This window comes from Cervus elaphus, chromosome 3 (genome assembly GCF_910594005.1).
Source record: "Cervus elaphus chromosome 3, mCerEla1.1, whole genome shotgun sequence".
In the NCBI taxonomy this organism is placed as follows: Eukaryota; Metazoa; Chordata; class Mammalia; order Artiodactyla; family Cervidae; genus Cervus; species Cervus elaphus.
The window spans coordinates 55373500-55387120 of record NC_057817.1 but is presented as its reverse complement, the minus strand read 5'-3'; the positions used below and the strand labels follow the sequence as shown (position 1 = coordinate 55387120).

The 13621-nt window shown below is 39.0% G+C and overlaps 2 protein-coding genes and 1 pseudogene across 2 annotated transcripts; all 3 read left to right on the top strand.

Annotated features, from left to right (window-relative positions):
* The first annotated feature begins 718 nt into the window (after window positions 1-718).
* Window positions 719-1669, top strand: LOC122679035 (olfactory receptor 6C2-like). Its single transcript, XM_043879277.1, has one exon. The coding sequence runs from the start codon at window positions 719-721 to the stop codon at window positions 1667-1669; it is 951 nt and encodes a 316-aa protein (XP_043735212.1).
* A 4841-nt stretch (window positions 1670-6510) lies between these two features.
* LOC122685851 (elongation factor 1-delta) lies at window positions 6511-7489 on the top strand. The gene has a single exon (XM_043890890.1). It carries the CDS (start codon window positions 6575-6577, stop codon window positions 7415-7417), a length of 843 nt encoding a protein of 280 aa, XP_043746825.1. The 5' UTR covers window positions 6511-6574; the 3' UTR covers window positions 7418-7489.
* A 3302-nt stretch (window positions 7490-10791) lies between these two features.
* On the top strand, window positions 10792-13256 carry LOC122679027 (annotated as a pseudogene).
* The last annotated feature ends 365 nt before the right edge of the window (window positions 13257-13621 follow it).

Sequence of the window (13621 nt, the reverse complement as noted above, 5' to 3'; positions counted from 1 at the left end):
CTCTAGTAAGTGATTATAAACAGAGAAATGGATCTTATGTAAGGTTTTGAAAATTACTTTGATTCTATCTTTTGAATAGACTTAGGAGCATACTTCTGTGCGGTTTAAAAGGGAAGAGAGCAGAGAGATGTGAGGCACCTTAGAGGAGAATGTGGATTATCATCACAAGCAAGGAAGCAGAGGTGGAGAGGAGAAAAAATTTAACTTCACAACCTTAACTGTAGTCACCCCTGTATCCCATAGAACCAAGATGACAGCACAGCTTGAGGTTTTATTGTCAGGAATTTATAAACCATGCATATTTTTATGACAGTGTTTTTCTGTTCATTAACACTGATAATAAAGCCTAGCTTCTTTTCCATTAGGTTGTTGACCAGTAATTCCTTTGCTATTGAATTAATACTACATTGATAAAATAATAAGAATCTTTAAGTAGAGCCTTCTGACTAGTATCCAGTATAGGGCTCAGCAGTGGGAATCCAGTAGCAATAATGGTTAGTTAACTGCTGCTCCAATAGCATTCTTCATTAACAGGTAAATAAAATAGCATTCTTGATTCACAGGTAAATAAAGTAAAACCTTGGCTTATGTAACTAAGTTAACATTAGCTAGGAATTTCATGTCATCTCTCCGCTAACTCATGTAACAGTCTAGTTCTCTGATCTAATTTCTCTCTTTCTTTTTCACACATAGACACAACCACAGTCAGGAATCAGGGATGAAAAATTATACAGCAATAACCACATTCATCCTTGTGGGACTAACCGATGACACAAATCTACAGATTTTGCTATTCATCTTTCTGTTTCTAACCTACCTTTTGAGTGTTGTTGGAAACCTGGTCATCATCACTCTCACTTTGGTATATCCTCATCTCAAAACACCCATGTATTTTTTCCTCCGGAATTTCTCCATCTTGGAAGTGTCACTCACAACCGTCTGTATTCCCAGATTCCTCTACACAATGGCATCTGGGGACAACACTGTTACATGCAATGCATGCGCCACTCAATTGTTTTTTGTTGTTATCCTGGGTGTGACTGAGTTTTTTCTCCTGACGGCCATGTCCTATGACCGCTATGTGGCCATCTGCAAACCCCTGCATTACACAACCATCATGAACAACATGGTCTGCATCAAGTTCCTCATTGGCTGTTACATGATGGCTCTAATCATTGTCATCCCACCATTTGGCATGGGCTTTGAGCTTGAGTTTTGTGACTCTAATGTCATAGATCACTTTGGCTGTGATGCTGCTCCCATCCTGAAGATTACTTGCTCAGACACAGAGTTCCTAGAGCAACTCGTCTTGGTCCTGGCTGTGTTGACGCTCCTGTTCACCTTGGTGTGTGTAATCATGTCCTATACATACATCATAAGGACCGTTCTCAGATTCCCTTCTGCCCAGCAAAGGAAAAAGGCTTTTTCTACATGTTCTTCCCATTTAACTGTGGTTTCTATCACTTATGGAACCTGCATTTTCATCTACATCAAACCACATGCAAAAGAAGGGGTAGCTATTAATAAGGTGGTGTCAGTGCTAACAACTTCGGTTGCCCCCGTAATGAATCCTTTCATTTATACTCTGAGGAACAAACAAGTGGTAGAAGCTTTCAAAGACATGACCAAAAGGGTTGCATTCAATTTCAAAAAACTAAATAATTACTGAGTACAAAAAAACAAATCGTAAAAGAATTCCTTGGTATTCATTATATTTTTCTCTAATGGTATATTAGCCATGGTTTTATAATCACAACCTCATTCTGTGACACTTAGTACCTACCATTAATACGTGTATTGATAATCCTTTTAGCTCAATCTATCTCCAGGAATACATGGGGGAAATTCACTGTTAATATTTATAACAATATGTCTGTTACTTACAGAACCAAGAAACATAGGCAATATCAATGTACTATTATATGGTGCTCAGCTACTCCTTTTACTGACTGATATGTCCTAAGCTGAGTCCCAAATCTCCCAGGAACAGCAGTGACAATGGTTTCACCAGTGTATGAATATGTCTGAACTCATTGTATACAGTAAATAATGTGAATTTCTGTGAAAATATGTAATTTACACATATGCTAAATATGTGAATATCAATTATACCTCAATAAAGCTGTCTTCAAAAGGGGAAATTATCTGTGAAGTCATATGCACAGATTTATTTCCTTGTAGGATACACTTTCTGTCAAGTATGTGCTTGTTTTCCACTTTGATACTGATGACTGTATCTCTAAGACAGCATATTATGGTAATCAATTATAACACCTTAATGCTTTTTTCTTAAGAGATGATCAGACTCTAATCTTAAAAATGTGAAAAGAAAACTAATAAATCTTCTAGATGAAATTAGAAGACTATTTCCATGATCTTGGGGTAAAGAATCTTTTGTACACTGGCGTGTAGCTGGTTGACAATGCTGTGTTAGCTTCAGGCCGACAGCAGGTGATGCAGTTACACATATGCTGCTGTTGTTTCAGCCACTTAGTCATGTCCGGCTCTAGTGGAGCGGGTTGCCATTTCCTTCTCCACCAGTTATACATATACATGTGTCTATTTCTTTCTAATCTTTTCTAATTCTTTTCCCATTTAGGTTATTACAGAATATTGAGCAGAGTTCCATATGGCTAAAGAATATTTTTTTTAACTAAAAACAGAAAGCATTAATCATTTTTTAAAAGCCTAAAAAAATAACTTTTTTTTAAAGTATGGTAAACTGAACTATTTTACAGTTAGGAAGGTTCCATTCATCAAGAAACATTAGAGAATGAAAGGCAGACATATGAGTCTAGAAGAGTATTCAGATAAATGTGGGAGTATGAATTTTCCCTGGATTTCTTATTGTTCCTATAAAATGTCAACTCTTGGCTGGCATTTGGGATTGCTAATTGGCAGTTGAGAATGCCAATTCCCAACTCTTCTCCTGCCTTAAGAATTAGACCTACAGCCATTTGGCTAGTTAATTGCTCTGATCCAAAAAGATAATAATAAATTTCTGTCTCCCCTAGCAAGTCAAATGGTTACAGCCAAAGACTGTCTTTAGGTTAAACACCAAGGTTCCAGGAAGACTAGAATTGTTTCCCTAATTATTGTACACATCAATGAAGAAGGAAACTCAGGAACTTGGCCGCCATCTCTAAATTGTAAAAGCTAACACCTGTGTGGATCTATCTGACTCCTGGAGACATTTTATTTTCCTATCAAACGGCTAAAGTAAAGAGAAGACCCTTTCTGGAAGGGAGCGGACAGCTGCCTCCTTTTCCTTATAAGTAGAGAATTATTTCTCCTCGTCTGCTGCCTATGGGCTTCCCAGGTGGCGCTAGTGGTAAAGAACCCACCTGCCAATGCCGGAGACATAGGAGATGCAAGTTCGATCCCTGGGTTGGGAAGATTCCCCAGGAGGAGGGCATGGCACCCACTCCAGTATTCTTGCCTGGAAAATCCCATGAACAGAGGAGCCTGGCGGACTACAGTCTATGGGGTCGCACAGAGTCAGACACAACTGAAACGACTTAGCATGAATGCATTGCCTGTGGGTCTAGAATTGCTCACACAGGATATCTGACTTGGTTGTCATCAGGTCACTGCAGTGACTAGACTTAGGGTGAGGAGACCTAATATACTTATTATTTATTTGTGTTAGTCGCTCAGTCACATCTAACTCTTTGAGACCCCAAGGACTGTAGCCCACCAGGTTCCTCTGTCCTATGGGCTAATAAAGGTTTACTAATAAAGGTTGAATCAGATGCACTTTCTTAAGATCAGAGGATTACACAGCTACTCACCAAAATGTTGAAAATGTTAGTCACTCAAGCATGTCCCAACTCTTTGCGACCCCAGGGACTGTAGCCTGCCAGTCTCCTCTGTCCATGAGATTTCCCAGGCAAGAATACTGGAATGGGTTGCCATTTCCTTCTCCAAGGTATCTCCCCAACCCAGGGATCAAACTGGAGTGTTCTGCATTGCAGGAGGATTCTTTACTGTCTGAAACACTAGGAAAACCCCATTATTTATTTACTGAGGGGGGTCAAGACCATCCCCATGGAAAAGAAATGCCAAAAAAGGCAAAATAGTTGTCTGAGGAGGGCTTACGAATAGCTGTGAAATGAAGAGAAGTGAAAAGCAAATGAGAAAGGAAAGATATTCCCATTTGAATGCAGAGTTCCAAAGAATAGCCAGGACAGATAAGAAAGCCTTCCTCAGCGATCAATGCAAAGAAATAGAGGAAAACAATAGAATAGGGAAGACTAGAGATCTCTTCAAGAAAATTAGAGATACCAAGGGAATATTTCATGCAAAAATGGGCTCAATAAAGGACAGAAATAGTATGGACCTAGCAGAAGCAGAAGATATTAAGAAGAGGTGGCAAGAATACACAGAAGAACTGTACAAAAAAAGATCTTCATGACCCAGATAATCACAATGGTGTGATCACTCACCTAGAGCCAGACATCCTGGAATGTGAAGTCAAGTGGGCCTTAGAAAGCATCACTATGAACAAAGCTAGTGGAGGTGATGGAATTCCAGTTGAGCTATTTCAAATCCTGAGAGATGATGCTGTGAAAGTGCTGCACTCAATATGCCAGCAAATTTGGAAAACTCAGCAGTGGCCACAGGACTGGAAAAGGTCCATTTTCATTCCAATCCCAAAGAAAGGCAATGCCAAAGAATGCTCAAACTACCGCACAATTGCACTCATCTCACACACTAGTAAAGTAATACTCAAAATTCTCCAAGCCAGGCTTCAGCAATATGTGAACCAAGAACTTCCAGATGTTCAAGCTGGTTTTAGAAAAGGCAGAGGAACCAGAGATCAAATTGCCAACATCCGATGGATCATTGAAAAAGCAAGAGAGTTCCAGAAAAACATCTATTTCTGCTTTATTGACTATGCCAAAGCCTTCGACTGTGTGGATCACAATAAACTGTGGAAAATTCTGAAAGAGATGGGCATAGCAGACCACCTGACCTGCCTCTTGAGAAACCTGTATGCAGGTCAGGAAGCAACAGTGAGAACTGGACATGGAACAACAGACTGGTTCCAAATAGGAAAAGGAGTACGTCAAGGCTGTATATTGTCACCCTGCTTATTTAACTTATATGCAGAGTACATCATGAGAAATGCTGGGCTGGAAGAAGCACAAGCTGGAATCAAGATTGCCAGGAGAAATACCAGTAACCTCAGATATGCAGATGACACCACCCTTATGGCAGAAAGTAGAGATGCACTAAAAAGCCTCTTGATGAAAGTGAAAAAGGAGAGTGAAAAAGTTGGCTTAAAGCTTAACATTCAGAAAACTAAGATCATGGCATCTGGTCCCATCTCTTCATGGGAAATAGATGGGGAGACAGTGGAAACAGTGTCAGACTTTATTTTGGGGGGACTCCAAAATCACTGCAGATGGTGATTGCGGCCATGAAATTAAAAGACACGTACTTCTTGGAAAGAAAGTTATGACCAACCTGGATAGCATATTAAAAAGCAGAGACATTACTTTGCCAACAAAGATCTATCTAGTCAAGGTTATGGTTTTTCCAGTGGTCGTGTATGGATGTGAGAGTTGGACTATAATGAAAGCTGTATGTGAGACAGCAAGAGAGACACAGATGCACTGAACAGTCTTTTGGACTCTGTGGGGGAGGGCAAAAGTGGGATGATATGGGACAGTGGCATTGAAACATGTAAATTATCATATGTGAAATGAATCACCAGTCCAGGTTCAATGCATGATATGGGATGCTCAGGGCTGGTGCACTGGGATGACCCAGAGGGATTGGATGGGGAGGGAGTTGGGAGGGGGGTTCAGGATGGGGAACACATGTACACCCATGATGGATTCAAGTCAATGTATGGCAAAACCAATACAATATTGTAAAGTAAAATAAATAAACAATTTAAATTTTAAAAAAAGAAAAAGAAAGCTGAACACCGAAGAATTGATGCTCTTGAATTGTTATGTTGGAGACGACTCTTGAGAGTCCCTCAGGCTGCAAGGAGATCCAACCAGTCCATCCTAAAGGAGATCAGTCCTGAATATTCATTGAAAGGACTGATGTTGAAGCTGAAACTCCCATATTTTGGCCACCTGATGCGAAGAGCTGACTCATTTGAAAAGACCTTGATGCTGGAAAAGATTGAAGGCAGGAGGAGAAGGGGATGACAGAGGATGAGATGGTTGGATGGCATCACCGACTCAATGGGCAGGGGTTTGAGTAAACTCTGGGAGGTGGTGATGGACAGGGAGGACGGGCGTGCTGCAGTCTATGGGGTGGCAAAGAGTCGGACACGACTGAGTGACTGAACTGAACTGAACTGAACTGAACTGAGAGGTAAATAATAAGAAATCTGCCTCTGATCTATAATACCTCGATGTACATTCAAGAATAAAATTAATAGAAATAAATATTTAAAAATCAACAATAAAATAGTATTATATTTTATACTTTAGTTTCAATTTAAAGTTACTGTGTATAACATCAACATACAAAAATCAGTTGTGCTTTTCCTCTGCCGTTGCGCGCCGCCTAACCCTGCTCGTTGGTCGCCGCGTCCTTGGCTGGCGTAAAAATGGCCACAAACTTCCTCGTGCATGAGAAGATCTGGTTTGACAAGTTCAAATATGACGATGCAGAAAGGAAGTTCTACGAGCAGATGAACGGGCCCATGGCTGGCTCCTCACGCCAGGAGAATGGCGCCAGTGTGATCCTCCGTGACATTGCGAGAGCCAGAGAAAACATCCAGAAGTCTCTGGCTGGAAGTGCAGGCCCCGGGGCCTCCAGCGGGCCCAGTGGAGACCACAGTGAGCTGGTCACCCGGATTGCCAGCCTGGAAGTAGAGAACCAGAGCCTGCGAGGGGTGGTGCAGGATCTGCAGCAAGCTGTCTCCAAGCTGGAGGCACGGCTGAGTGCCCTGGAGAAGAGCTCGCCTGCCCACCGGGCCACCACTCCACAGACCCAGCACGTGTCTCCCATGCGCCAAGTGGAGCCACCCAGCAGGAAGGCGGCCACCGCCACGGAGGACGATGAGGATGACGACATTGACCTGTTCGGTAGCGACGAGGAGGAGGACAAGGAGGCTGCCAGGCTGCGTGAGGAGAGGCTGCGGCAGTACGCAGAGAAGAAGGCCAAGAAGCCTGCCCTGGTGGCCAAGTCCTCCATCCTACTGGACGTGAAGCCTTGGGATGACGAGACGGATATGGCCCAACTGGAGGCCTGCGTGCGCTCCGTCCAGCTGGACGGGTTGGTCTGGGGGAGCTCCAAGCTGCTGCCTGTGGGCTACGGCATCCGAAAGCTGCAGATCCAGTGTGTGGTGGAGGACGACAAGGTGGGGACAGACCAGCTGGAAGAGGAGATCACCAAGTTCGAGGAGCACGTGCAGAGTGTCGACATTGCTGCTTTCAACAAGATCTGAGCCCTGGCCTGAGCCTGTGCAGCCTTGCAGCCAATAAAGACAGATAGATTCCAAAAAAAAAAAAAAAAAAACAGTTGTGTTATCTATATGCCAAAAACAAACCAGTAGAATATGAAATTAAAATAAGACACCATTACAAATCAAATAGTAATGAATGAATATATGCAAGATTTATTGGAGAAAAATATAACATTCTATTTGTAGACATTTTAAAGATTCAAATAAATGGCTGTCCCATACTTATGGGCTAGAAAACAAAACATCTTAAAGATACCAGTTTTCACAAGTTTACTATAGGTATAATGCAATCTCAGTAAGGATTTCATAGATTTTTTTTGTAATATTTGAAAAGCACAATTTTTGCTTATTTACAAAGCATAAAAAATAATGACACACTCTAAAAGGATAACAAAATGAAATTATCAGAGATCACTAATTATTCTAAAGTGAAAAAGTGAAAGTGAAAGTTGCTCAGTCATGTCCATCTCTTTGCGACCCAGTCCATGGAATTCTCTAGGCCAGAATACTGGAGTGGGTAGCCTTTCCCTTCTCCAGGGGATCTTCCCAACCCAGGGATTGAACCCAGGTCTCCGGCATTTTGGGCAGATTCCTTACCAACTGAGCTATCAGGGAAGCCCTAGTTAATTAAAACAGAATATTATTGTTGTAGGAATAGACAAATAGACCAATGGAAGATAACTGAACTTAGAAACTGACTCATATATATGTGAACCCTTAATTTATGATGAAGTTATCACTAAAATGGAAAAGGACAGTCTTAACAGCAAACAACTCTGGGAATATTTGATGTCTATATGGGAAAAAGTGAAATTGGGTATCAATTACAGATGAAATCAATTTCAAATGAATTATAGACATAAACCTGAAAGTCAAAAAATTAAAGATTATATAGAAGAATATTTTCATAGCAGTGGGTTAGGGAAAATTTTTCTTAACTTAGGTACAACAAAAAATTGATAAATTTTACTGAATTAAAATTAAGAATATGTCCACAAATGAAAATCATTAACAGAGCAAAAAATAGTAAGATATCTGCAACTCATGTAATCTAAAATGTATTTATCTCCAGAATATATAAAGAATTCCAACACATCAACAAAGACAGGTAGCCCAATGAAAAAGAAGTGAGCAAGAGACTGGAAAAAAGACTTCAAAAAAGAGAAATATAAATGGCAAATATTGCTATAGAAAGTTCTTCACCTACGCTAACAATCATGGAAAAAGCAAATCAAGATCACATTAGTTCAACTTCACATAATCGGATAGGTAAACATTGACAATCTGAAAAAAAAAAAAATTGACAATCTGAAGTCCAAGTAGAGAAGCTATGGAGAAGAGAGTAATTGGATGTTGTAAACAATTCAACCACTTTGAAATCAACTCAGTATTACTATTAAAGTTGAAATAATTCATACCCAATAACCCGGCAGTTCCACTTGTGGAATACATGTGTCAGTAGAACTGTACATTTCATAACATTTCCAAAATGAAAAATAAATCCCTGCTAACTGAATGAGTGAATAAATGGTGGCAGATTCATACAATGGAATATTATAATGCAAATGAATGAGTCACAGCTACCAGCAGCAACACAAATGAACTGTATGCATAAAACTGAACAAAAGAAGTGAGACACGAAAGAATACATACAGTGCAATTCCATTTTTATAAGAGTTGAAAACAGGCAACACAAAACTATATTGTGTGAGGATCCATAAAGTGATAAAATTGTAAATGTAAGAAACTTAATTTGTTGAAATTTTCTCATATATAAATGGAGATACAAGTAAGTCCAGATTCAAAAGATTTCTGAGATAATTGAAGTAGCTAATCCATGTAACAGACTGAGCCCCCACTTAAAAAGAAGTAGAGATCACTTAATAGCACAGTTATTTATAATTTTCTCCTTGGCCTTGCTATTAATGTTCATGGTGTTAGCATTGCCATTGATTTTTTATCTTTTGAAATCTCTGAGAACACAAACATTTATCCAAAATAAAGTGTCTCACAACATATGCTTTTTTTTTTCTTTTTGAGTATAATCTTTGTACTTCATTCTTATAATATCAAGTGATGAACAAGAAGAAAAAAATGGACAGAAAATAAGATTATATTTGATTATATTTGAGGGTAGGTTGTGGATGAATGACCATCATAATTTGAGAGATGGCTTAATTTCTAATGAATTTAGAAGTACTATACAGGGCCACTCACACTCCTACAAATGAAAGAGCCCCTAATTGTGCTGATTTTAGAAAAACTATTCACAAAATATTTTCAGAATGTGGGGTTCTTCAATGACCCTCAAATTGTGTAACCAGTGTGGTAGCATGTTTCAGTGATAACCAAGTGGTAATTTTTCTGGCCATCTTCAAAGGTCTCACCTCATTACTTTCATCATCTCTCTCAGATTCTTAGGCTGTAGATGACTCTCTCACTGCATTTTTTTTTCTTTTTTTCCCAAATATATTGAAATATAGTTGACATATAATATTGTGCAACTTTAAGATGTACAATGTGATAATTTGATACTCTCCTTGGCCCTTCTTCTCTCAAATATGTGTCCACAACTTGCTCACAAAGCTGTCAACAATTGATGCTCATTAACACCTCTGAACTTGAGTCCACAGGGCATCTTCAGCTTCTAAAGGAAATTGATCCCCATGTGCATTCTCTAAAAGGAACAGATAAAAACCTGGGTCACTGTTGATAACACAGGATCTGCAAAAAAGTCCATATCTTGGCTTCTAAGGAGAGCAACATAATTTATCACAGATCAGAAAATTTAGGGTATTTTCAGTCTGATCAGTCCTCCTTTTTAATCCTATCACTGCTACTTTTTCAATTTTTTGGTATGCTATTTTGCCCTTGTTAAGTAGAACTCTATCTCTCAAGAACTGAGGTTTAATCTAATTTGAATTATTTGAAGTAATAGAGAAAATAATTCACTTACTATTTAACTAAGCCTTATAAGGTTGATACTTCCATGAAAGAGCATGACAGGAAAAGGAAAGATAATATACATAACTTATGCTAATTTTTTGCTATTTGTAGACTCATATGTGAATCTCACCTTTGATTCATCTTTTAGTATCAACCAGGTAAACAGACCATCACAATCATTCAAACTGTGAACAGTATAAGCCCTTTTTGTTTCTAGTTTCCAAAATCACTGATGTAATCATTGGTGGACATAGACCATGAAGTTTTACCATTGTGAAATTCTGAAAGAAAATGTAAAGTTACTGTTAAAAATTTCAGGTGAGTACAACCAGGGAAATAAGATCCAGATCTGAGAAAGCCAGATTCAGGTTTCACCGTACCTGGTCTCTCAGTATTCATGTATGGCCATGATGGGGTATCAGTGATGTCTGAAAGTATATGACTTTTCTAACTAACCATACAGGTTGATTAAAGGATCCCTTAAAATGTCCTTTGCCACAAGAATATTTTTAATCAGATAAGGTTACAGGTGCAAAAATATGTAACTATCAAATTTGCCTTCCTTAGTAACTACCAATATATCTACAAAGAACAACTATAACCAATAATACTGGCATTAATTTCCTCATTTCTGTGCTCTGAGAACAGTGGAAACACATATTTTTGAGATTTATAACCAGCTTCTACTCCTAGATACCATTCAGCAGTCTTCAAAACTTTGAGCAAAATCCATTCTGGGAGCTATGTCCTATGACTGCCACAATCTCTCTCTCCCCAGTTGTATGCCAAATCAGTGCCCAGAAGACTCTGGCAATGAAGTGTAAGTGAAAAGTGAAAGTGTTAGCCGCTCAATCATGTCCAACTCTTTGCAAACGCCATGGACTGCAGCCTGCCAGTTTCCTGTGTCCATGGAATTCTCCAGGCAAGAATATTAGAGTGGGTTGCCATTCCCTTCTCCATGGGATTCTTCTGACCCAGGGATCAAACCCAGGTCCCTTGCATTGCAGGCAAATTCTTTACCATCTGAGCCACCAGGGAAGCCCATAAAGCATAATGCTTAATGCATATCAATACAATTTAGTCATAGCAGAAGCCTGGACATAGGAAAAGACTTATGGCATAAAATGATAACATTCTGAAACAGTCTCATAATCTTAAAGGCCAAATAGACATTCATCCAAAAAAAATTCAGGAAGGTAGCAAAAAAAAACAGCTTTGGATTTGGGGTTTATAGCATTGCCTGTACTGGGAGAATTTCCACAGTTTATTTTAAAGAGGAAACCAGGCAACTAGACCGTGAAGGAGATGAGGATCAGCTACATATATGATGAAGTATCAGGTAGTGTATGAAGGGGAACACAAAAAGAAGAGAAAAGAGGAACAAAGAGAAAAATTTATGCCAAGAACATAGAAGTAAAAGAGACATAGAGAACTAAAATCAGATAAGATTATTTAAATGTAGGAAATTTATGAATATTTTATAAGAAGGAACAGGTACAGTCAGAGTCATTCTTGTGTGACATGTCTGTGTTAAGAACCCAGGAATAGGAGAAATGACCAATTATTAATTGAAACAATATTTTATGTTTTGGTGTTTTTACTCCATTATATGAATTCTCTATGCACATCATTCCTGTGTGTCTTTTAGATCATTCTTTAGGTTTAATCAATTTCATTCATGTTTTAATGTGAAAATATTGATCCATTAAAGTATTCACTTGCTTAAAAAAGAGCTTTATGAATCAAGCCACTCACATAGGAACCCTGGGTCTTCCAATGAGCCAACCCTAGTCCAGTGGGACGCCATTTTGGGCCAATTTGGATGAAAAGTAGATAATATGACCTGATTCTGTTGGTTGCAATTAACTTCATTTTTCCTAGCCTGAGAAACTCTAGTTTTCATCACTGACCTTTCATTTTCCCTTTAGATCTACTGAAGTCAACAATGAAAACCAAACCACATTTACTGAGTTTATTCTGTTGGGCCGCACAAATCCACCTGAATCCAGGTGGTGATATTCCTCTTTCTGTTCCTCTCCTACTTGCTAAGCATCTTAGGAAATCTGACTATCATCGTACTCACTCTGGTAGACCCTCACCTCAAGACTCCCATGTATTTCTTCCTCCAGAATTTCTCCTTCTTAGAAGTTTCCTTCACATCCATTTTTATTCCCAGGCTTCTGACCAGCTTGACAACAGGAAATAAAGTCATCAGCTTTGCTGGCTGTTTGACTCAGTATTTTTTTTTTAATATACTCCTTGGGGCAACAGAGTTTTACCTCCTGACTTCTATGTCCTATGACCACTATGTGGCCATCTGCAAACCCCTGCATTACCTGACCATCATGAGCAGCAGAGTCCGCATACAACTTGTGTTCTGCTCCTGGTTAGGGGGAGCCCTGGCTATCTTGCCACCAATTATCCTGATAAGCCAGATGGTTTCTGTGCCTCCAATGTTCTGAATCAATATTACTGTGATTATAGACCCCTCCTAGAGGTTGCTTGCTCAGACACAAGCCTTTTAGAATTAATAGTCATCTTCTTAGCTGTTTTGACTCTGGTGGTTACTCTTTTGCTGGTGACACTTTCTTATACGTAGGTTATCAGGACCATTCTGAGGATTCCTCCTGCCCAGCAAAGGACAAAGGCTTTTGCCACTTATTCCTCCCACGTGATTGTCATCTCACTCTCTTATGGCAGCTGCATCTTTTTATACATGAACCCATCACCAAAAAAAGGAGGGAATTTCAACAAGGAAATATCTCTGCTCATGACTTCAGTTAGCCCTTTATTGAACCCCTTTATTTATACCCTAAGGAATCAGCAGGTGAAGCAAGCTTTTAAGAGCACAGTAAAAAAAATGATAAAATTTTAATAATCAGAATTTATTATTTTAATTCGTGAAATTAACAAATAATTGAGTTAATACATATCTAATAAGTGTTGACGATGTTTCAAGAGATATTCTGGGCACTGAGAATAGAAATACAAGAAACATAGCTTCCAAATTTCTAAGAACCTCCAGGCCAGTATCATAGAGATATATAAAAGCACCTAAATTATAATGAAACTTATTAAATGCTATTACAAAGAAATAAATGGGATGCCATAAAGAATTATTTGCTCTTGATATCATGATTTCTCACTTTTGAGACATTTGATTTCTCACTTTTAAGACATTTGAGAGGCAAAAATGGTGTATAATGGGAACAGTAGAAAGATATTAATTTAGAGTGAATG

Bases quoted from the DNA above. Each gene is read 5' to 3' on its own strand.
- LOC122679035 (XM_043879277.1), top strand. From the start codon at position 719: ATGAAAAATTATACAGCAATAACCACATTCATCCTTGTGGGACTAACC.
- LOC122685851 (XM_043890890.1), top strand. From the start codon at position 6,575: ATGGCCACAAACTTCCTCGTGCATGAGAAGATCTGGTTTGACAAGTTC.